Source organism: Podarcis cretensis (genome assembly GCF_951804945.1).
Source record: "Podarcis cretensis genome assembly, chromosome: 17".
NCBI lineage: Eukaryota > Metazoa > Chordata > Lepidosauria > Squamata > Lacertidae > Podarcis > Podarcis cretensis.
Window position 1 is genome coordinate 6,118,125 of NC_137187.1, and position 22,994 is coordinate 6,141,118.

The window sequence follows — 22,994 nt, forward strand, 5'->3', positions numbered from 1 at the left end:
ATGGGAGTTGTAATCCAGAAACATAGGAAACTGCTTTATCATGGGTCAGGCTATTGGTCCATCTAGCTCTGTATTGCCTACACTGACTGGCGGTGGCTGTCCAGGGTTTCAAGGAGGAATATGTCCCAGTTGTATCTGAAGATATCAGAGGCTGGATCTGAGACCTTCCTTTACCAGTGAGCTGTGGCTTTTTCTTCTTTGTGCTTTGCACATCACCACAGGCAGTTTGAAACTGGAAAAGTCAAGTAGGGCTGAACTGACAAGCCTTTTTTAATCTCTGAATCTTATTTGGCAGGGGCTAATTTGGCCACTGCAACTCCAAGGCACTCAGAACACTTCAGAGGGGCAAGGCAAAACCAACAAGTCCCTGCCCATATAACTAGAGATCAACACATTTTGTCTAACTTTTGTGGACAGCCAATACCGGTGATTTGTTGTTCCCTCCCGCAAGGAATGGTGCCTGGTTCCAGACCTTGCACTGCACCTTCAAAACAGTGTGAGCTCAAAAATAATCTCTTACTTCCCTCTCTGGCCCCAAACTTGGAGCTAGGGAGGGAGCTGGGGACTGTTCCTAGCTCTCCTCTTCCTCTTGGAGGTGTAGAAAGGGATGAATATCATCCCCACACTTTAAAGGGCCTTGGAAGCCTGGCAGTAAGAATTATGCAGTAAGGATATGGTGTGTTGCCCATGAGGCCAAAAGTTGGTGTGCAGGGTGGGAGGCAGCTAACAAAAACAGCAAAACAAGCAAGAGGCAGTTTCAGAGTTGCCAACTTGAATAAAATATGGGGGGGCAGGTAAACCCCACCCCACATAATCAATCATATGATGTGGTGCATGCACACCATTTGAATGGCAATTCCCATCAACTCTAGAAGGGCCTAGCCCCCTCAAATATTTTATTGGGGGAGTGAAGACCCCCTCGGCCCCTAGGAGTTATTAGGAATGAGAGTTTCAATAGCGTTTGAAGACACTAGCTAACCCAGTGTAAACCCTGAGACTTACGCCTTAGGTCACTTTTCTCACAATTCCCTACCAGGTATCCTAACATTATATCAGATTCACACAATAGGCACACAAATAAAAAGTCAAATATTCTCCTCCTCCTGGCATTGATCGTATTATGGTCTGGACTCTGAAATATTCATTTCTGCTACTTAGTAAGTGGTCTGAAGTCAAGATGGTTACTTATGCATGGAACTGTCAGTCCTCAGGAAGCTATAAATAGTACAGAGCATCATGACCCCCTCTGCAAAACTGGTTATTGTTAGCACACTGGCCTTATTTCTTGATTTCTCATCATACATATTTAAACCTTAGATTCCTTCCTTAAAGTCTCGTGATATATGAAATATTTTTTAAGTCTCCAAGATGGGGACCCTAAGCAACAGTTCTGCCTGCCAAGGAACTGTAGCTGTCTCATTCAAAGGTGGCTCCAGTTTCTGTGGAAGACGTTTGTTTAATGTTGCATCTTCTAGCTCCATCCAACTAGATTTCTTCATTTAAAAATCATTAAAAGGTAGAATGTCAGTGTGCTGGTTTATGATATGATCCTTCCAATAGAAGTGTTGAACTTTAATTATAAGATAGGTCAGTATTTAGTGGCTCAATTTTGAACCAGTCCCAGTGTGTTACTTAGGACTTAGTCAGAGGTGCCCTTTCATTTAGTGTGCCCCAGAAAGTAATTAGTTCTGTTGTCAATAAATTGCCTTTCTTAACAGATTAAAGTCATAGCAGAACATAGTTATTATTTGGGCAATTGAATTTGCCCATTATTACTTTCCAGGGTAGTTTTTATTTTATTTTATTTTTAAAAACCCTCTCTCATTGCTGTCATAATAGGAGATTTTTATTGTTCTCTTGATCTCTAGACTAGCTGTTAAATATTGTTCTAATGACTCAGCGTCTGTATGCCAAAGTTTTTTTAAAAAATGTACAGACCATTCTGTCCAGAAATTTTATTTCAAGGAAACAATGGAATCTTTAACCTTTTGTGCTGTACTACTCTTTTATTTCAGAAACTATCATTCAGCACTAATTTCTTCATTAGCTAGACCATTTCTCTCTATATTATCTTTATTTCCAGCCCAGGGAACAAGACAGATTTACCTTGAGTCACACAGGGCCAAGGTTGCCAAAGGCTCTGTGGCCTACCATCCTCTGCTCAGCTCAGCTCATATTGGTTCATCCTATGGCCACCCTGAATGTCCCCTGGCCCATGAGTCACCTGGCCCCTCTGCCCTTGACAGGAGAGTTCCTTGGTGGAAGTAAACCACTAATTGCAGATTGGGGGGGGGGCAGGATAACTCTGCCTGATTGACCACCTCATCGTAACTCCATGTTTAACCATTAATTACCCAGGTAGTTAAAGGCTCAGAAGATGTTATCTGCTACCATACTACCCATTCGTCATGGCCAGAGGAACTGTTAACCACTTTTTTGCATAAACGACTAGAGTACCCTCCAACATTTTTCTGATGAAAATAGGGACATCCTATTCCAGTAGTAGTAGTTGTAGTATTTTTATACTCCAACATATATATGCGGCTTCCAACATATATAAAAACATAATAAAACATTAAACATTATAAAGCTTCCCTATACAGGGCTGCCTTCAGATGTCTTCTAAAGGTTGTATTGTTACTTATCTCCTTGGTTCAGAGGTTGCCTAACTCTATATCCTCCAACATTTCTCTGATGAAAATAGGCTCATCCCAAGGAAAAGCAGGATGTTCTGGGATCAAATCAGAAGCCGAGATGGCTTCTGTAAATTTGGAGCTGTCCTTAGAAAATAGGGACACTTAGAAGGTCTGCTATGTGTGACTTTGTCTATCAACCCCAGTATCAGCTTTTGCCCACAAATTACAAACTGAGCCAAGATCAGAGATGGCCATTTGGGGAAGTGTGGGTCAGAGCAAGACAAATCCTTTCTAGTGTGTTCTCCAATAAATATCAAGCCATCCATACGTTGCAGTAGTGCAGTAGCAGGGAAGACAGACAAAACACAGATCTAATTCTGTGTTGACAGTTCACAATTTATGATCCATCAAGCTGAATGTAGTGATGTATTGTGTCCTCCCAAGTGCTTGACAAACCCATGTTTTTGCAATCCAAGGAGCAGGGAACAAAACCAGAAGGTGGGCTGCCATACACAGTTTGCTGGTGGGCTGCATTCAACTAAAACCATTCTGTTTCTGCCCAGGTGTTCCATGAACCTGCTCTGTCTCTGTTGTTTTTGGAATCTATGCTGCAGTTTTACCACAAATGGTATGAATAAGGCAGCAAAGGTCCCACACTGGAAACCCAGTTCTTGTCTAATGGAGAGACAAGAACACTTAAATATGACACTTCTGGTTTTTGAAACTGGCTGCTGTTTGAAAAGAGTTTATGTGCCTCTTTGCCAAGTCCTTAACATGACAGGCCCATTTGGAGTGACAAATAGATTATTGGAAAATGCATCTGCACTTTTATCTATTAAGTACAGTGAGAGGGAGCTGTAAATCTGGTATTGTGCTGCTCTTGGAGAAGGCATCTACTAACACCCAACTGTATATGATAGTGCAGATCAACACTCTACAGTATTACAACAAGATTATATTTCAGTATCATTCAAATGCCCCAACAGAAATAGCTGTTTTGTTTGTTTATCTGCTATTATCAGCCCAAGCCTTTTTACAATTTTAATATTAGCGTTCAAAGAAGGTTTCAGCACCTCGATTTTTCAGAACAAAACTTGGTATATGCTTTCACTGCCAGGGGCTATGGCCTCTATACCCAAGTCCAATCCTGAAATGTGTGTTCTCCAATCCAGGATTCCTGAGCTCAGTGTCTGGTGCTAAGGGCTTCCCCCATCCCACTTTTTATCCATTTTAAAAAAGTTATGTAGTTACCAGGCATCTAAGGGCTAAACTAGATGTGACATTAATTGTGTGATTGCAATTAATGGGACTATTTAAAAAAAATATGAAATAAGAGGGAGGGGCCAAGATTGATATTGTGGTGCAGGGGGAGGGGTGTCTAACCCTTTCCCTTCCGTGCAAATATCCTAATGACCCAGGAGGAAAGCGTCTATTTTCACCATTGCAGCTCGCTTTCTAGGGCAATAGTAATTTGGGACAGAGCAAATTTCATAGGGATGACAGTGTTAGAGGAAATAATTAACCTCCTCTTTGCACACTGCGAATTTGATTGTGGTTCACCACCCGCATCCACAACTATGGCTTCAGTTTAATTTATTAATATTATCGCCTGGCTGTGAGTGCTGAAGGCCTCTCACTGCAAGGCCCTTTCCACCTGGCCTAGGGGGCGGGGCCCAGACTCACCCAGCTCTACTAAAGAGGCACCTGGTGAGACCGGAGGGAGACCGTTATGCCTGACAACAAATACTAACAATTGGATTGTTTTGCCCCATCTTTTTGTGCCTGCCAAACAGCCATATCATGTTTATGATCATATTTTATTCTCTTATTAATTATGCTATTTTAAATGTGTTTTTTATATTTGACTTTACTTAGCAATTTTTCTTTTTTGAAATGTTTAATTTTTTTGTTAACTTTGTGATAAATATGTTTTCCATAGTTGGCCTCCTTTGTAATGTTTTATTTTGAAATTTTTAAGATAATATTTTAGTTTTCTGTTAATTATGTTGCTTTGACTGTATACTCTATATTTGACTTTCTTCAAAAATGTTTGATTCTGGATTGTTTTGTTGATGTTTTAATATGTTGTAAACCACTTTGAGATTTTTATTTAAAATATAAAGCGGTATAAAAATGAAATGAATAATAATAATAATAATAATAATACCGTAATTACATAGACACACCCTTTGAAATCACACATTTAACATCACATCTAGTTTGGCAACCAAACTAAGAATGTGGGACAAGCCCTGCTGGATCAGGCCAAAGACCCACCTGGTCCAGCGTCCTGTTCTCACAGTGGTAAACCAATGTAAGAACAAATCTCCCCACTTTTGATTCTGAGAAACTGCATACTGCCTCCGACTGTGGGGGAAGAAGGTGGCTGTAATAGAGCAACTTTTTTTCTTCAAAAAAACAGTGTGGTTGTAAAAGGTTTCTCTACAATATAGATTGTAATAAACCTGGGCTATCTTTTAGGCTGCTACCTTTCTTTAAAATAAAAAGGTTTGCTTCATTATTCCTCCTTAAGATTTTATCACCATATGTTTTATAATTAAAATTAGCATAAACCACATAGCAAGTTATGGAAATATCCCATTGCATCAATCACTGTCCACCAGCTCAATGGTCTTTTTAAAAAAATGCATGCCAGTCCATCAGCTTGGCTGACATCCACCATCCCAAAAGTGCACATAAAGCTGCTCAGGTACCCTAACGAGAGCTTGCATTGGCTCCTTGCAAAGGCAAGAGAGGCTCTTATAAAGCATGTCTACCACAGAAGTCAGACAGAAGGAGAGAATCAAGCATGCACCAGTTCTGAAGTGCCTCCCCAGTAAATCACCACAGCTGCCCAGGGCTTATGTTGGTCCCCTCACTCTCCATTATTTACACAAACGTCTTGGTTCCATTGGTAGTAGAGAACTACATGTGATTAGTTCTTTGAATCTTTTTAGCTATGGCAATTGGTGCTATAAAATACAGCCACTGAAGCTGCAATTTAAAAGTGAGATCAACGTGGTCTCCACAGCTGAACCTCTATGCTAAATAAAGAGTCCCATCGTACACTAATATGAAGCAAGCTCCCAGTGCTCCCTCTCAGATGCTCCCAAACTCCATTCTGTTCCATCCCCATCATTCTCTTTTCTTTTCCTATTCTTGGCTCTTTCAACCCAATATACTTTGAAGGCTATGGTCACAGGAACAGTTGTTTGGTGGTCACTGCTGCTGTGGTGAGAGTAAATGGAAACAGAAGGAATTTAATATTTTAAACACTGAAAACAAAAAATATTTGATGTAAAAGATAACACCAATAAACGTGGTTATTTCTCATTCCCTCTTTTGTTTTTCTTCTACCCTCTCCTCCACCTTTCACTTTCACATTACACTTTCAATTTGACACAAAAGGAATTTAGCTATTTTGGATCATCATCCAAAAATAGGTCATAAAAGGCAGGTCAAATAAGGTGGTCTAACTAAATGATAAATGGCCCTTTCGTCGCTTCTTTGGCATCAATCCCAGAGGGGTTGAAGGGAGCAGAGCACTATCTGTTAGTTAAACTTTTTTCTTCTCCTTTCATCATGACTAGAATGAAGAAGAGATAAGGTGGGGGGGGGAGAACAGCTGTGATGATATGGAATGAACCTGTTTGTGAAAGCCATGAAAGAAATAAAAAAGCATTTACTCTAGGCAAGTGGTATAAATTGTTTTACCAACACATACAGGCCTATTCTGTGAAAGTCACGTTTTGCTTTGATGTAGTCTACCACACGGGAGGACTTTCTTTCTTTCTTTCTTTCTTTCTTTCTTTCTTTGTCTTATTCATCAAAATATTTATACACCGCTGTATCATGAAAAAGTGCTACTCTCTGGACACAACCTTGAAGATACAAGCAGAAACACTGTAATAGAGCACCTCCAGTGCCCAACTCACTAAGTCGTTCTAGGAGGATACCATGGTCAATGGTCTCAAAAGCTGCTGAGAGATCAAGCAGAAATAAGAGGATCATACTGCCCCTGTCCCTCACACAATAAACGTCATCCATTAGGGTGACCAAGGTTGATTCAGTTCCAAAGCCAGGTCTGGACCAAGATTGTAGTAGATCTAAATAATCAGTCTCTTCTGGGAATACCTGCAGTTGCTCCACAACCACTCTCTTCACTACCACTGCAAAGAAAGGGATGTTGGTGACCAGTCTATAGTTGTTACACTCCAATGTGTCTAGGGTGGGCTTTTTGAGGAGTGGGTGCACCACTGCCTCATTAAGGGCAATGGGCACCACTGCATTATGCAAGGATGCATTTACCACACCCTTGGCCCATTCAGTCATTCCCCCCACCCAACTAGCTTTAATAAGCCAGGATGAACAAGAATCTATGGAGCAGGTGGTCAAGCACAGGATGAACAAGAATCTATGGAGCAGGTGGTAAGTATCCTGCCCACATCCTCAGGCCACATCAACTGGAAATGATTCAGAACACTGGGCTCAATGTTAAATCAGACACTTCAGCTGATACTGTCACAATAGCAGCATCTAAATCACTGTGGAGCCAAGCAACTTTATCCTTGAAGTGTTTAGGCATCCACTTACAGCCAGTTACTGTGTGCTCCAGAGGTTTGTGCACACACATCTCACCTGGTCAGGAGTAATAGAAAAGAACCCTATGGGACCCCAAAGCATAACTGCCATGGATTCCCCAGTACCATCTTCTAAAATTGGTGATCAAGATAGGAGTGAAAGCACTGCAAAACTGTACCTCCAACATTCAGCTTGGATCACCTATGCAGAAGGACACCATTGTCAATAGTACTGAAAGCCACCAAGAGGTCCAAGAGAATGAACAGAGCTGTACTGTCCCCAATCATCAAAGGTCATTCCACTGGCCAATGAGGCCAGTTTCTATTCCAGAACCAGGCCTGAAACCCAAGTGAAATGGATCACAATCAGTTTCATGCAAAAGTGCCTGGAGTTGGCCAGCAACCTCTCACATAAGCACCTTCAGTGTTTAAAGCATATCATGTTATATGTTTTCCATGTAAGTTATCTAATTGGAAGAAAAGGATAAGGTGAAATTGAAATTATCTAATTGGAAGAAAAGGATAAGGTGAAATTGAAATTATCTAATTGGAAGAAAAGGATAAGGTGGTCTTGTCATACAGTATTTGTAAGCTATCTTGAACAGGTGGGAAGGTTGGGTAAGCGTACTTTAAAAATTCAGATGACACAATCTCCCCCAAGCACTGCCAAATAATAAATTACACAGTTTGGCATTTTAAGAGAGGAGAGTGATAGCATGTTACTTCTTCAACTGTACATAAGCACAAAGAAAGTTTTGCCTTATAATATTAGAAATCAGAGATAGAAATGGAGAGAGATAATTGGATTTCATCAGCATATTGATGACAGCGAACTCCAAAATGACCTCTCACAGCAGCTTCACATAGATATTAAACAGCATGTGGGGTAGGATCAAACTTTTGTGGCACCTTGCAGGACAGCTCCTACAGGGTGGAACAATTCTAACCAAGCATACTTTTCTGCATCCTTGACAGGTAGGAATGGAAGCATTGCAACATGCTATCTCCAACACTGCCAAGCCGCATAGAAGGACGCTATAGTTCATGATATCAAAGAAGAATCAGCATTGCAAGGTCGTTCTCTCTCTTCGCCAGCTCCCACTCTTATTGCTAGTGAACATACCGTATTTTTCGCCCCATAGGACACACTTTTTCCCCTCCCAAAATGAAGGGGAAATGTGTGTGTGTCCTATGGGGCGAATGCAGGCATTCGCTGAAGCCTGGAGAGCCAGAGGGGTCGGTACGCACCCAGGCTTCGCGCAGATCTCTGCAAGCCGTGGGAGCCTGGCGCTGGGCTCCCGCGGCTTGCGGAGAGTTGCCTGCATGCCGAAGGCTAGACGCGCTGAGCTCCCAGCGCCGGGCTCCCACGGCTTGCGGAGAGTTGCCTGTTCTGGGGGCTGGGCTCGGGGGAAGCTTGGGCTTCCCCCGCCCCAGCCCCGCACCTGGGGGAAAAATATTTTTCCCCCCTTTATTTTCCCCCCAAAAAACTAGGTGCGCCTTATGGGACGGTGCGTCCTATAGGGCGAAAAATACGATAATCCACCAATATGACCAAGGCAGTAACATTATAATATGAAGCCAAAAACCAGATTCAGATGTACTTTCAGAAATAGTTTAAACACGGATACCTCTCCAGCATATTTTATAATAAAATGGATTCATGTAGCTTCTTTTTCATTCCCCTGCCTTCCTTAACCATTCTTTTTAAATGTTTGTTATTTCACAGCCTTTGCTGGTTGTCTGGGTAGCTTCCTGCTTGATAAACTCCAGCAGTTCTAGATTTGCTTTACTCTATAGCTTGCAGGCATTTTTATTTTATTTATTTTTTTGCATCTGAACATGACTTCTGCTTCACTAGCTACAAGGATACAGATGAATTGTTTACATTTGCCTCCTAGATATCATATTACTAAGCATACTGCAAAATATATTATGGTTATTCTGATAAATCTTATTTGTAAGGTAAAGGTAAAGGACTCCTGGCAGTTAAGTCCAGTCGCGAACAACTCTGGGGTTGCGGCGCTCATCTTGCTTTACTGGCCAACGGACCCGACGTTTGTCCAGGGACAGTTTTTCCGGGTCATATGGCCAGCATGACTAAGCCGCTTCTGGCAAAACCAGAGCAGCGCACGGAAATGCCTGAGCAACAGGAGCTCACCTCATCGTGGGGATTCGAACCTCTGACCTTCCGATCGGCAAGCCCTAGGCTCAGTGTTTTAGACCACAGCACCACCCGCATCCCATTACTCATGTAGGCTTGCATATAGAAAGTAGTATAAATTTCACCCATGATGCAATGTTATGTCAGTATCTGCTCACCAGAGGTGGATGGCATTCACCTAGAAGTCCTTAGAGATCCTGTCTGCTCAGAAGTAATCCCTATTTAATTCAATGGAGTGTACTATAATATGAAATTATTTATTTTTTACCCAAGTAGCATAATTTCTCACTAAAACCAGCATCCTTCAAATATTTTTAATTGAAGATTATTAAAATCAACACCAATTTCCAAAAAAAGGGGAAGGGGGTTCAGAAAATTAATAACAAAACAACTACCCCCAGTTATGCTGCTTTGTTGTATTCCCACACATTATCTCAGCATGTCTTACAAAAGCCCCTGTGAAGCAGAATTAATACACAGAGCACGTGTTGCTATATGAGAGGGCGAACGCATTTCAGCCAGGGGCAGTGCCCTCACTGTACTTCAGTTTAAACTGAAGTTGTGAATGAAATATTGTAGGTGACTGGGTCCTCCTCATAAAGCCCATAGAAGGTAATACAACATGACTGACATCCAGCCATTCCTCCCCCTCTGTGGTTTGATATGACATTTTTCAAGGGGACTTTGCTCCCAGCTTTATGCCAGCTCCTCTTTCTCTGTGCATTTAGGTATGTGTAATGTGGGGGGTGCCAGGGTCATGACCACTAGGTGCTCCTTTTGGCCCCTCTATTTCTGGGGAAGGGACTGGACTCCCCCGAAGTCCCAAAAGCACAGACCTTTGGGGAGGAGGCAGGAGGGCTCCAGCATCCTGTCAGAAGCCTGGAACCTCCTTCCCAAAGCCCGGGAAGCTTCTGCCTAGCTTAGGGAGGGAGGTGTGGTGCTCCAACGGGGTCCTAGAGCCCTGTTTCCACCTTCCCAAAGCCTGGCTCCAACCTGTCCTGATGACACAGGTGCAATGTCACATACACCCCAATCACCCACACAAGCTGGCCCCTATGGTGGGTCAAAGCCTGTCACAGTGAGTAGGAATGCTCTCTATTGCGGCCAGGGTGTGGGGCTGCAGGCAACCATAGCACAATCTAGACCTATTGTGTAATCACTGTTCTGACACTTGTGACCCGCCACCCCAGATCAGCTGGGGGGTCTGGTCTGGAGCAGGCTGGCTGAAGTTCAGCAGGCAGAAGCCACTATTCTTTTGGCCCAGCAAGGACTTCTGGAATTTGTAACAGGCCCAGCTAATCCAGAGGCTTTATACTTCTTGTCAATCACAGGGATCACAGGGGTCAGTGTTGCACATGGCAACACTCCTCTGCTTTGCTTTGCTTAAAGAAGATGCTAGTACCAAGACTGAGTCCCAGTTCAACCCCATGTGAGGTTCCTTATTAAATCCCTGGCACTATGAATACAAAGTGAGCAGTAACTTCACTGCTGCAGCTGAAGAAGAATCGTAAGATTGTGATCCTCTCTTCATTTCTCTATATCTCTCTGAGGGTGCAGACACAGATGACAACAAGAGAGCCAGGACCTTTTCATGGGCACTTGATAGGTAGGGGGCAAATCAATAAAATACAATGTTGGCAAGGAATACAGTTATTTCACTCTGTTTTTAAAAGGTGTATGTGTGCACGTGTGTGTGTCTGTGTGCGTGCAAACACACTCATTTATTATTAATGAAGATGAAATATGAAAACGCAGGAGCCCCTTTCAAGTGAGATCGCTTGATAAGGGAGCATGAGTAGAACAGTGCTGAAGGGGTGATGCCCATTTAGCCTCACCCCCTACACACACACACACACACACACACTCTCACACACACACACACACGTTTATGATAAACTTCTTCAATGGGGAGCACTGTGTATCAAGGCTCCCTCCCCACCGCAGAGGTTAGTTGTAAATGGGTCAGTCTCTCAGCTCCAGCCCTGCTCTGTCTATGTTCCCTCTTCGGACAGTAATGCCGAATACCAAGTTTGTTCCCCTGAAATGTTCACAGCTTCTGGATTCACTTCTAGATATTTGCTCTGCAAGTATCTTCTCTAGAAAACAGACATTTCTCATTTTATGGCTGAGATCCCAAGAGGCTTGTGTGCTCATTCAACCATTTTCCACGTTTGCATCATTAATCTCCCAAATTTTCCTTCGCTGTTCTATGTATTTCATTGGAAGCCATGTCTGAGGATTGCTTGCATTTCAGGAGTGGCTTTGGGGGAAGGTGCACATATTTATGATAACCTTCTGCAAGTATTCAAACATATGATTCCCCTACCTACACTCTGAAGTGATGCAGTGCAGGAAAAAACATGAGACTATACTGACTAGATCATTGTGTGGATTGGCTCAGCCACTCATCCAAGAAGGCTACTGAACGTAACACAGCAAGTTATAGCTGTTGGGGAAAGAGAGATTTTTCAAATCTTCAAATGCTCTTGAAGAACTAAGTGACCTGGTTTGTCAGTCTGAACAGTCTCTAAAGGCATACTCCCAAAGCAGTTATGCCATTTGGAATTGTGTGATGTACAGTTCACATCTGATCCCGCTGAAGTGAAATATTCTCATATAGTTCCTTTTTGCTAGGTCGCTTAGCACTCTCATCCACTCATTTCTGGGCACTGCTAATGCAAAGTGACTCTCCAACCAGCTGCAGTCAGAGTTGCCTGTGGATTTGTCAATCTGCCCTCTGTGCCTTATTGGAGAGGCGAGCAAAGGTGTCAATTTCAGTGCCACTTTGTCCTCTCAAAGTGATAGCGACCAAGCTGAAGTCAGCACAGCAGAGCAGAGAAAATGCATCTGCAGGTAATTAGTAACAATCAGGGGCTGCTCAGGAAATGCTGACTACAGCAGTAATGAGCTGGGCACATGTCATTGGCTTGCAAATGGAGAGCACGCTTATGAACCGTGGCAGCAGGCAGTAAGAGCGAGGTTTTTTTTAACTTAATATTTAATGTGGCATAAAAACGATGGAGAGAAATCAACTAGTTCTCTAATCAGATGTTCAGCCAGTGGTCCATAACCAGAAGCAAGTTGGTGGATGAAGCAGTATAGAAAAGTGTCATCAAAATTTCCTTTTACCATAATTTAGGCCCATTTTTATGGACATGCTGATATGAATGCCAATGTCTAAACAGTACTCCCCCCCCCACCCCCCATTCAAATGATATTACTACAGATCAGATCTGCAAATCTGCTAGGAAATGCAAACCTTAGACTGACACCACAGCTGCACGGAGGATCTTTTACATTATTATTTCTCAATGCTGCTTTCCTACTTCAGCCAAAGGCTTGAAAACAAGAACAATGAAACACTGTGGCCATAATTCTCTTATCTGCATGGTTCTCAGCCTATTTTGCATTGATTAAACTATTTTATGAGTTGGCTTAAGAACTCAGGACTCACAATACAAACTAGACGTAGGTCAGTTTGTGAATGGAAGCCAAGCTCTGTCCCTAGACATTCTCATAAAAACTGCTGAAGCTTGAACTGCAGATCTCAGCCCTATCAAAAGAACCAGATTAGTTTTCTTGGCCACAATAAAACCCATTTCTCAAACTCTCTTCATTCCAGAATATGGGGGCTTTTAAGCATTTTGCACATTAATATCCTGCTGGGTGTTGAATCGTGGAACACTAAGGAATTCAGCGGTTTTATTTTCATGAAACAGAACTACTTCCTCTATTCTGTCAATGACTTCTGGTGCCGTTTACAATTCTTTCTTTTTTTAAGCACAACACTACTTTTGGGTCTCCCACACAAAATGAAGATGTTATAACATATAGGTTTGTGATTTTTGAAAGATACAGTATTCTTGCTAGCCTTGCTAACTCCAAACAGCCCAAGATAGGAAATTTCAGATTTTCACAAAGTTTGGTTCTGTTATACATCTTACTTGTGCTCTATGCTATTTTTTTTCTTTACTATTTTTTTTTACTAGAATCTCCATAGTCAAACAATATGTTTTAAATTTACAAATAAGGGTGCAAACTGAAGCTTTCTTAAAAGTTAAGGCATAACTAAAGGTATACTAAGTGACCCTGAGGATCTTATCATTTAACAACTTTGAAAATGCCTTGCACATTCAGACTAGGGCTTCTGTGCATACTACAAATAATAATAATAATAATAATAATAATAATAATAATAATAATAATAATAAATTTTATTTATATCCCGCCCTCCCCAGCCGAAGCCGGGCTCAGGGCGGCTAACAATAGTCAAATAATCAAACAATCAAATAATCACACATTCTAAAAATATTTCATTATAAAAATTAATTAAAATCAAATTAATGGCAACCAATTAAGCAAAATTCTGTGCAGGTTGCCAGAGGAGGGAGTCAGGCTGCGCCCTGACCAAAGGCCTGGTGGAACAACTCTGTCTTGCAGGCCCTGCGGAAAGATGTCAGGTCCCGCAGGGCCCTAGTCACTTGTGACAGAGCGTTTCACCAGATTGGAGCCACAGCCGAGAAGGCCCTGGCTCTAGTTGAGGCCAGCCTAACCTCTCTGAGGCCTGGGACCTTGAGGATGTTATTATTTGCAGACCGTAGGTTTCTCTGTGGGGCATACCAGGAGAGGCGGTCCCGTAGGTACGAGGGTCCTAGGCCGTATAGGGCTTTAAAGGTTAAAACCAGCACCTTAAACCTGATCCTGTACTCCACCGGGAACCAGTGCAGCTGGTATAGTACCGGATGAATGTGATCTCGCAGCGAAGACCCCATAAGGAGTCTCTCCGCGGCATTCTGCACCCGCTGGAGTTTCTGGGTCAGTCTCAAGGGCAGCCCCACGGAGAGCGCGTTACAATAATCCAGTCTGGAGGTGACCGTCGCATGGATCACAGTGGCTAGGTCAGGGTGAGAGAGATAAGGGGCCAACTGCTTAGCTTGGCGGAGATATAGCATATTCGAAGCACACACACACACCCCAATAATTCTGGGCATTGTAGTTTACCCCTCACAGAGTTACAATTCCCAGCAACCCTTAACAAACAGTAGTACCAATAATTCATTGTAAGAAAGGTACCCAGCACCAGGCACTAGAGTTCACCGAAAATGAGAGGTAGAAAGAAAAAAGGGGATAGGAACCTTAAATTGACCAAGGTGAAAGTTGGACTAGTTGGGACATATAGATTTTGGAAACAGTGTTGGAGCACCACCTGTAAACAAGTAGGTCTCATTGGAAGAATCACGGTCAGCACCGACAAAATACATCTTCGACCCTGGGTGTTAAGTAAGAGAGACTTTCGAAGAAACCGGCTGAATGGGACTGAGAGAGACTTGCGTGCCTCGGACGTAAGATTACCAGGCTAAAAAGATGGACCAAATGGCTTTTGCGCTAGGGATGGAAACCGGGGAGGGAAGGGTGGGACCTAACAGTCCGAAGGGGGTCTGTTTTTTTTGTTTTTTTTTTTCGCTTCAGGAGTATAAAATTTTTTTATTATTACAAAAATGGGGAATCGGTGGAGGGGAAATAGTGGCAACCTTAGGAAGGGTACATATTTTTTCTCTTTTTTTTTATTCTTTTTCTCTATATATAGGGCTAAGGTATATATTTTAATAAATGGCTAAGGTATATTAATGAATTAAAGCTTAATTCTATTATAAAAAATTATCTTAATTAAACTAGGGTTAAGTGATTTTAAATAAATTATGTTTTAGGATATTAAGTGGAAAACTTGCTTGATTAAACAATTGAAGATGGAATACAATAAGGGGAGATGTGGGGAAGTCTTGAAAAGAAGTTAAGGAAAATGAGCTTAAAAGGTGGAAACCTTTTTTGTTGCTTTTTGGTTTTTTTCTCGAGACTTTTTACTTTTTTCTTACCTCTTTTTTTCTTTTTCTGTTCTGTTATTTGTAATCTTTTGAAAATTTAATAAAGATCATTTTAAAAAAAAAAGAAGAAGAAAAAAGAAAAAATGGGATAGTAGGACTTTCCTGTCTGGCAAGCTTATGGAAGGAGAAAGAGAATGGGGAAAGTAGGGGTGGGATGAGGAGCGAGATAAAGGAATAATAGAAGGGCAAAGGCAAGAATGAAGCAACAAGGACAGCGCTGAAGGGAAGAGAGCACAGCAGAGCAGAAGTGGGAGGCAGGGGAAGAAAACGGACTGGTTGTAATAGAGAGAAAGTGGACTGCAGCCCCCACAAACCTGGTGTCAATGCTCTTCTAACTCACCAGCTGAAGACAATTGCACTAGATGATTGTGCACAACCCACTAAAGAGAAGAGGATTACAACTTTTCCTCTTAATAGTGCAGTTTGGTGCACGCTTACCTGAGGATTACATGTGAGCAAACATTCATATGATTGAACTACATGTGCTTAAAGGAAATGAAAGCTATTTAGCACTTTCTGTATATTATAATGGTGCTTGCTTGCTTGCTTGCTTGCTTGCTTATTAGCTTTCCAAGCTAAACATTTTCCATCTAACTGAAGGCTTTCTATGCCTCTAGCTATTCATTATTATTATTTTATTTTAAAGGATGAGTAATTTTCTTTCTTTCTTTCTTTCTTTCTTTCTTTCTTTCTTTCTTGCCAGGGTGGGGGGTGGGTGTCTCCTTTTCAACTGACTATGTTTTGTCACCCAGACAATTCTAATCAATTGATTTTTTTATAATGTGCATGCGCTTAAATAAATCATATGCAAATGAGCACTGACAGATTTTTATTCCCCTCTGGGAAAGGTGGCAACCCTAATTTATTTGCCCTTTTCGAGGCTTCTTTTTATTTCTAGTATATTTTTAAGGTAGAGTATTATAACCAAGAGTAGCTCACTAACATAAGCAACAGCATAATATGTTGAATATTGATTTACATTCATTTAATAATAATACTAAGGTAATTATGTTTTTTCTTGATCTTAACCATAAAAGACGCTCACTGAACTGTGGCACATTGAGACAAAAACACTTTTCAGAGTAGTATTAATATTGCTGCAATGTTTATTTCCCTGTTAATAGAGAGTTTGGGGTGGCTGAATACCTTTCAGTTTAGGATTGCAATGGGGCCACCCAAAAATAGGGTAATGATTTCTACATACCCAGAGGCTTACTAAATCTTGCCTTCCTCTGCTGTTTCTGCTCCCATTTCCTCTTCCAGCTTTCTTTTCCCTCTTAATCTCCTGCCGTCATTCACCTGTAGCATCCCATCTTCCAGTCTAGCTTTCCTTAAACCCATTTCCTTTACCACTTCCTCTGCTAAAACATCTCCCTGCCCAGCCCTTCCCAGATCAAAGCAGCTTCGCCAATGATTGCCAGAGGCCCTTCTGCGCCAACTTCATTTTGACTGGCAAGCAGCTAGTCAGTTACTGCCAGAGGTGCTTCTGACCATACAACTGCTCCATTATAGACAGACAGCTGAGCCAATCACTGCCAGAGGTGGTCACAGACAAGTAGAGCCATCATTGTCACCACCAACAGCACAGAATCTCTTGGTGCATTTAGGGACGGGGGGGGGGGAGAAATTCAATTCATTTCATATTTAAAGGTGAAACTATAAAATCCACACTTTCAAAATAAATAGGAAATCTAAAATATAGCCATCCTTCAAAATCCACACTTATCCGAATTTTGCACTGCAGTTCTCCAGCCAAACATTGTTTACCAAAATGCATATATTAGTAGAAACTGTGCATCAAAAATTATATGGTAGTGAAAATAACATACAAAAATGCAGTATATTCAGGGGAAATGCTTGCAAAAATGTGTTTTTAAGGAGAAATTCACATTTAAACACTGAATTTTCATGAGGATTAAAATAAAAATAAAAACAACAACCACAAATTGCTGCAGAAAAGTAGAGGATTGAATTTAAAATTAGAAAAATGAGAAACTAACATGACCAAAATGGGAAGATCTTTTCATTCCTATGTGCATTATCATATAAATAATTATGATAACAATTTAGTTTACAGATGTCAGTTAGTCACAGTTGGAGCCACTAAAACTCAACTCCCAACTTTGTTTTTCTAACTACATGTGAGTTGGGGGGGAGGGGGGAGAGGGCCCACCCATTTGTTCTCTGGCAATGAGCCACTTCCTTTGTTTCCTTAATGGCCTATTACCTCACTAGGAAGCTAGTCTGGCTGTTCCAGGAATAGATTTTAACACTTGCTGGATCCAGAGATTTGAAGGCTCTTGGCATACAGCCTACCCCCCAAAAAAACTCATAACAAACAAAAATAATAACAAACAGACAAAAAAGCCAAATACAAACAAAATTAAGGTGTCATGAGTCAGAAAGGGGTGGGGGAAAGAGAAAAGCCCTGGTGTGGAGAGAGGCATAATTTATTCTGGACTTTGTATAGCATAAAGGTTTGTGATTACTTAAGACTTATTGTTTGCCTCTTCTCAATCAATCAAGTCTTTATTAACATTTCAGCTAATTAATGTGCCAATTACATTGTGTCCATTTGTCTATAAAGTAAGCACTAGTTTCCAATTCTACATAGTATCCAAATACAAACGTCTTTGACCCCAAAAGGATTTCAAGCATCGCTTTAAAAATAAACTCAATCTCATCACACTAAATGTGGATCACAAGTAAGAAAGAAAAGGTATATCTCCATGCCCAGAGCTGTTTCTAGCTCATTATCTGCCTGGGACAGGCAACCCTTAACTATCCTCCCCTCCCCACAACTCACCCCCATGGTCCTCATTGCTCAAGCACTGAAATAAACCAGCATAAAACATAGCTAATTAAATCCTCATCTTCTTCATCTATTCTGGACTTCTGGCATAAAAGCAAAGCAAATCTTTGCTGCTTGTACTGTATGTATTTAGGTGAGAGGTAGGATGAAAAGGACGGAAGCTTTTCTCTTATAAGTCTCTCAAAATTGCAAACCCAAGACTTCATTCATGTGAGGGCAGGGCAACTCGGGCCAAGCAACTGTGAGACTCTGGACCAGCTAGTGGGGCCCAATTTGAAACTCTAGGGCCCAACTTGGGGGGGAAATGTGGGGCCCTAGTTCACAGCCAAAATCTGCAGAATATTAGAGATATAAATCTGTGTGCTGGGTCATTTTCACAAGGTCAGCAAAGCCCTTCAGAAATCAGACCTGCCTGTTATTGAGTTCTTGGGCAAGTTTGCATAGTTCACTTCTGGATTTTTTAAAGAGAAGATTTTGATGAGCTTGAGAAACAAGCAAAAGCCACCTTGCCAAATATTAACTACAAAACAAGGAGACAAAGAAGTGAGGGAATGGCAAAGAAATGACAGAAGTGCACCTGATGCCTTAGATGCACTTTCTTCAAGAGATAAGTTTAGGATAAAATCCTTTATTCCTCTGTTAGATGCACTTGAAGCCAATTTAAAAAGAAGAAGTACTGTGTACAGTGATGCTGCACCATTGTTTTTCCATTCTTGCTATTCTGATAGCATCTAAGCAAGAAATTCATCAAGGTGTTGAACTGTTGATGGAAGCATATCCAGAAGATATTGACCTGAAACGTATTGATGAACTTTTGCACTTTCACCTGTACGTGAGACAACGCCATGGGCTTTCAGCAGAGCACTCTTTGCCTCATACAGACCTTTATCAAATTATACACAAGGAAAAAATTCAGATGACCTTTCCTAATGTGGAAGCAGTTTTGCAGCTATTTCTTAGCTTTATGGTCACTAACTGATTGGGAGAGAGGAGTTTTTCAAGACCCAAAAGAATTAAAAATGAATTAAGGGCCACGATGTCTCAAGAGAGGTTGTCCACACTGAGCATTCTGTACATTGAAAGTGACAAACTTAGACAAACAAGTTTTCTGATGTCCTTTAGAGGAGAAATTGTGAATTGCAGAATTTTAAATACCCATTGTCATCCTTAGCTTCATTCAATTTTGTTTATAACCATTTTCTTCTAGTCGTGAGGGTGAGAGATTGGGAGGGGCCTCACAAGTGGAGTAGCCTAGGGCCTCTCTTCATCAAAATCCAGCCCTGCCCTCACCCAAATTAACTGGGATGGTTTCGCTTCAAATTAGGCCAGAGTCAATTAAACCCACTGAAAAGAAGTGGAGTCCTTTTAGGTCTGCCTGAAAGTAAATTAGATGGCATCCTACCCACACCAAAACCCACTTCAAGCACCAAATCAAGGGAATACAGAACAAGGCCTCTTCCATCAATCGTTCAAAGAGTAGAGTTGCCAAGCTCCAAAATAAGGAGACCATAAGAAAATAGCATATGTCAGGAAATTTTTAAGACTTTTTAGGCTATACTCCTCTTGTAATGTTCATCATCATCATTTTAATACATTCAATAGACCAGTAATAATAGTAAAAACAAACACAATGTACACAGTAACAATTGAAGTCCCAAAAATTATCCTTCCACTGCCACTGGTAAAAATTTAGCCACTACCTATAGAATTTGATCTCCCAGAAAATATTTAATGTAACACTGAGCTGACTTTCCTAGGAGTTTGGCCAATATGTATTAATGTTGCAGTTATAAACATTTCACTCCTTGAAATAATAACTATATGGCAAACCTATACTGGACACGGGCTGCTTAGAACCTTACATATCATAAGTATCACAGATATCAAACATCAAAACTAAGACAGTTTCAACAAGGAATGATAAAACCTCCTACTACATCACCATAAGCTCCTCCCACTTGCCATTTCATACAGTATGTCCATTAATAACATGTTCTTGGTAGATCATCTCGTTTTCCTTACCTGTCACAATAGGATATGATTGTGGACCTGGAACACTGGCTCCTATATCTGCTGAAGTAGGGCTTGTTAAATTAGCCTTCATATCATCTAATCCACCAGTTAGTGATGCCATGGCTGAGTATTCTGTTGACTGAGAGCAGAAAAAAATGAGATAACTTAATACATCTAACTGAGTATTAAAAATCAGTGCCTAATGCATGATACAACCAAGCTATAAAGGTGGATTCCTGTGAAAATTGTTATTATTTTACACAGTATTATTATTATTTGTTTCACGTGTCATGTGGGTAGCTTCTATCTATGATTAGATCATATGCTAACACGAGTTTTGTAAGCTTAAACTATACAGCTTGCTAAGTATGTGCTGGGGGGGGGGGGACAGAAAACAGTTTTTCAGAGTGCATAAACATTTTGTTATGCCCAATGTGTTACAGAATTAGGAAATTCCCTCATCAGAGGCAAAACTTGTAAAACATTTTGAGCATAATAAAACACTTTGGCACTTTGATAACTTATGCACCTGGGGGACTGCTGAATTTGTGTTGGCCGACACAAGTTTAAAACACTAGTTTGGGGAAACTATGAAGATGTGACTCCATAAAATTCCTCTTGCTGTGGTAGAAAAATGGTTGCATGTCTAAACAAGGATTTAGCTCTGGCAGAACAACACTGGTGAAAAATAGCATGCTTTACTGGTGCATACAGTTAAGTACTGGCAATGTTGTTGTTCATCAATGCTTTTCAGGCTTTCCTCTGCCATGACTTTCATTATTATTAGGTTGCCACCTGAAGAGCTTCGTAATACAGAACAGATTGTGAGGCCATAAGAAAATGATGTATTGCATGCCTCAGGACATGAACAATACTTTGTGTAATGTATTAAATCAAAATTGCTTATTGCAGTGATGGTGCATCTCACCAATTCATAAGGTTCATAAATAAGGTACCATTCCTTGATCTAAGGAGCTGATGGTAAGCCTCTTGTCCAGGACCAAACTAATACCAGAATCACTGCAAAGAGTAGCAAGCCAGCAGTATGCGTGACTGTAACAAGTATCGGAAAAGGCTGTCCTGTTTGCCTGACCTTTTGCTTAATGGTTTTTGTTAAATTAATTAGTAGCTGATAATTATTAATGTCATTGTCTTTGGTTATGGATATTGTTTGTTATTATCTGTGGACTGTTGGTGCTGCTTTGATTTGCTTTTACTGCTGCTTTCAGATTTGGTTTGTGTCTCCTGCTCTTGGGTTTGTGCTGCTATCATATTTTTACTTCATTAATTTTTCAATGACATGTGAGTTGCCTTGAATATAACTTTGTGGCAGAAAGGAACATTGAAATAAATAACATAACATAACATAACATAACATAACATAACATAACATAACATAACATAACATAGTTTGCAGTGAAATACTTGCACCCTTATCCTATAGTGCTAGCATGAAAGCAAGTGCCCTAAATTCAATAGGACATACAAATCCATTCCTCCTATACACTGTTGCTTGGAAATGAATCTCACTCATTTCTATGGCACATGCCCTTAAGCAGGTAGGAACTAGGATTTCCTCTCAAGTCTCAACAAGTGTTTGTAATATAGATTAAGGGCTTGATACAACTAATGAGTCGCACTAGCAGAAGCCTGTGCAAGGATTTCTGCAAGCGCAGTAGGGCTTTCTCCCTCCCTCCTCTCCCTGTGCCCCCTACCTTGAAATTGGCTCAGAACCCCCAGAGCAACACACGGGGGGGGGGGGGAGGAGAAAGGGTAACATTCTCAAGGACTGCCTGTCCCCCTATGAACCAAATCAAACCCTGTGATCATCTGTAGCCCTTTTCGTGAGCCTCCTCTGCGAGAGGTCTGGAGGATAGCAACATGAGAACGGCTTGTGTGGACAGAACATTCACCTTAGCCCAATGTTCAATTCCTGCCTATACTTTTTCAGACCCATCCCACAACCAGGGATATGAGAAACATCCCAGTCTCGATTCACAGATTCACAGATTCACAAAGTCTCTTTAAACAGAACGGTCTTGCTTGTTTTTCATGCTTTCAAAGGAGTGTGTGTGTGTGTGTGTGTGTGTGTGTGTGCTTATACCCTGGGGAAACCAGAACTACACATCAGCAATGCAATCAGTGCTTCTTCTGCAATAGACATTTTGGTCTGGCTATTGTCATGACCACCTATTAGGGAATGCCCATAGCTCCATACTAAGTAACAAACTTAACTCCATCTCATGCTCTCACCAATAATGGAACCAGTAATTTGAGGGATATTTACTGTAGATATGTGAAAGCTTATTCACTGATCTGTCAAAGCACTCATACAACTTTTTTAAGGGGAAAAACAATTAGGTACAAGATTACCTACTCTCCCACACAACAATGCTTCACATTTCAAGGGCATTTGAATTGCTACAGGTCAAAAACAGGATGCTGTGTAATGCAGCAGTGCTGAGCACCATGACATAATACCCAACAGGTTTCTCTGATATAGCAGAGGTCTCAGAGACATCCTCTCTTTGTGTGGCAAAACTAGTGAGACAGGGTTGAGCCTTAGAGAATTGCTAGCCTGGCAAAACACAGTGACACTCTCAAGCTTCTCTCCAAAGTTGTCAGTAGTTGTCAACCCCAAATGTTCCAGAAATGTCTGCATTAATCCCTGAAGCTTCTTGTGCTTCCTCACATTAATTGCTAAGAGGACTCTTCTGGCCAGTGGACACAAGTGTGAAGTGCAACTTCATGGCCAGAGGATCTAGCCCCATCACAACTTGACTGGCTTCTGACCTCCCTGGGCAAAAGAAGTTGGTCATTCCTGCTCAAGATCATAAGGCGCAGCAATGTAACTGTGTCTTTGTGGCATAAACAACGTCCACAATATGGACTGTGTTTATCACTTGCGAT

The 22,994-nt window shown here is 41.2% G+C and overlaps 1 protein-coding gene across 3 annotated transcripts in view; it reads right to left on the bottom strand.

The window, feature by feature from the left end:
- The window catches only part of PAX5 (paired box 5), a 222,990-nt gene that overhangs the window by 77,614 nt on the left and 122,382 nt on the right, over positions 1 to 22,994 (bottom strand). For all 3 annotated transcript variants that reach the window (XM_079959622.1, XM_079959620.1, XM_079959621.1), the window contains one exon: positions 20,094 to 20,223. In XM_079959622.1, coding sequence (XP_079815748.1) covers positions 20,094 to 20,223 — 130 coding nt within the window. The remainder of the gene's footprint in view (positions 1 to 20,093; positions 20,224 to 22,994) is intronic.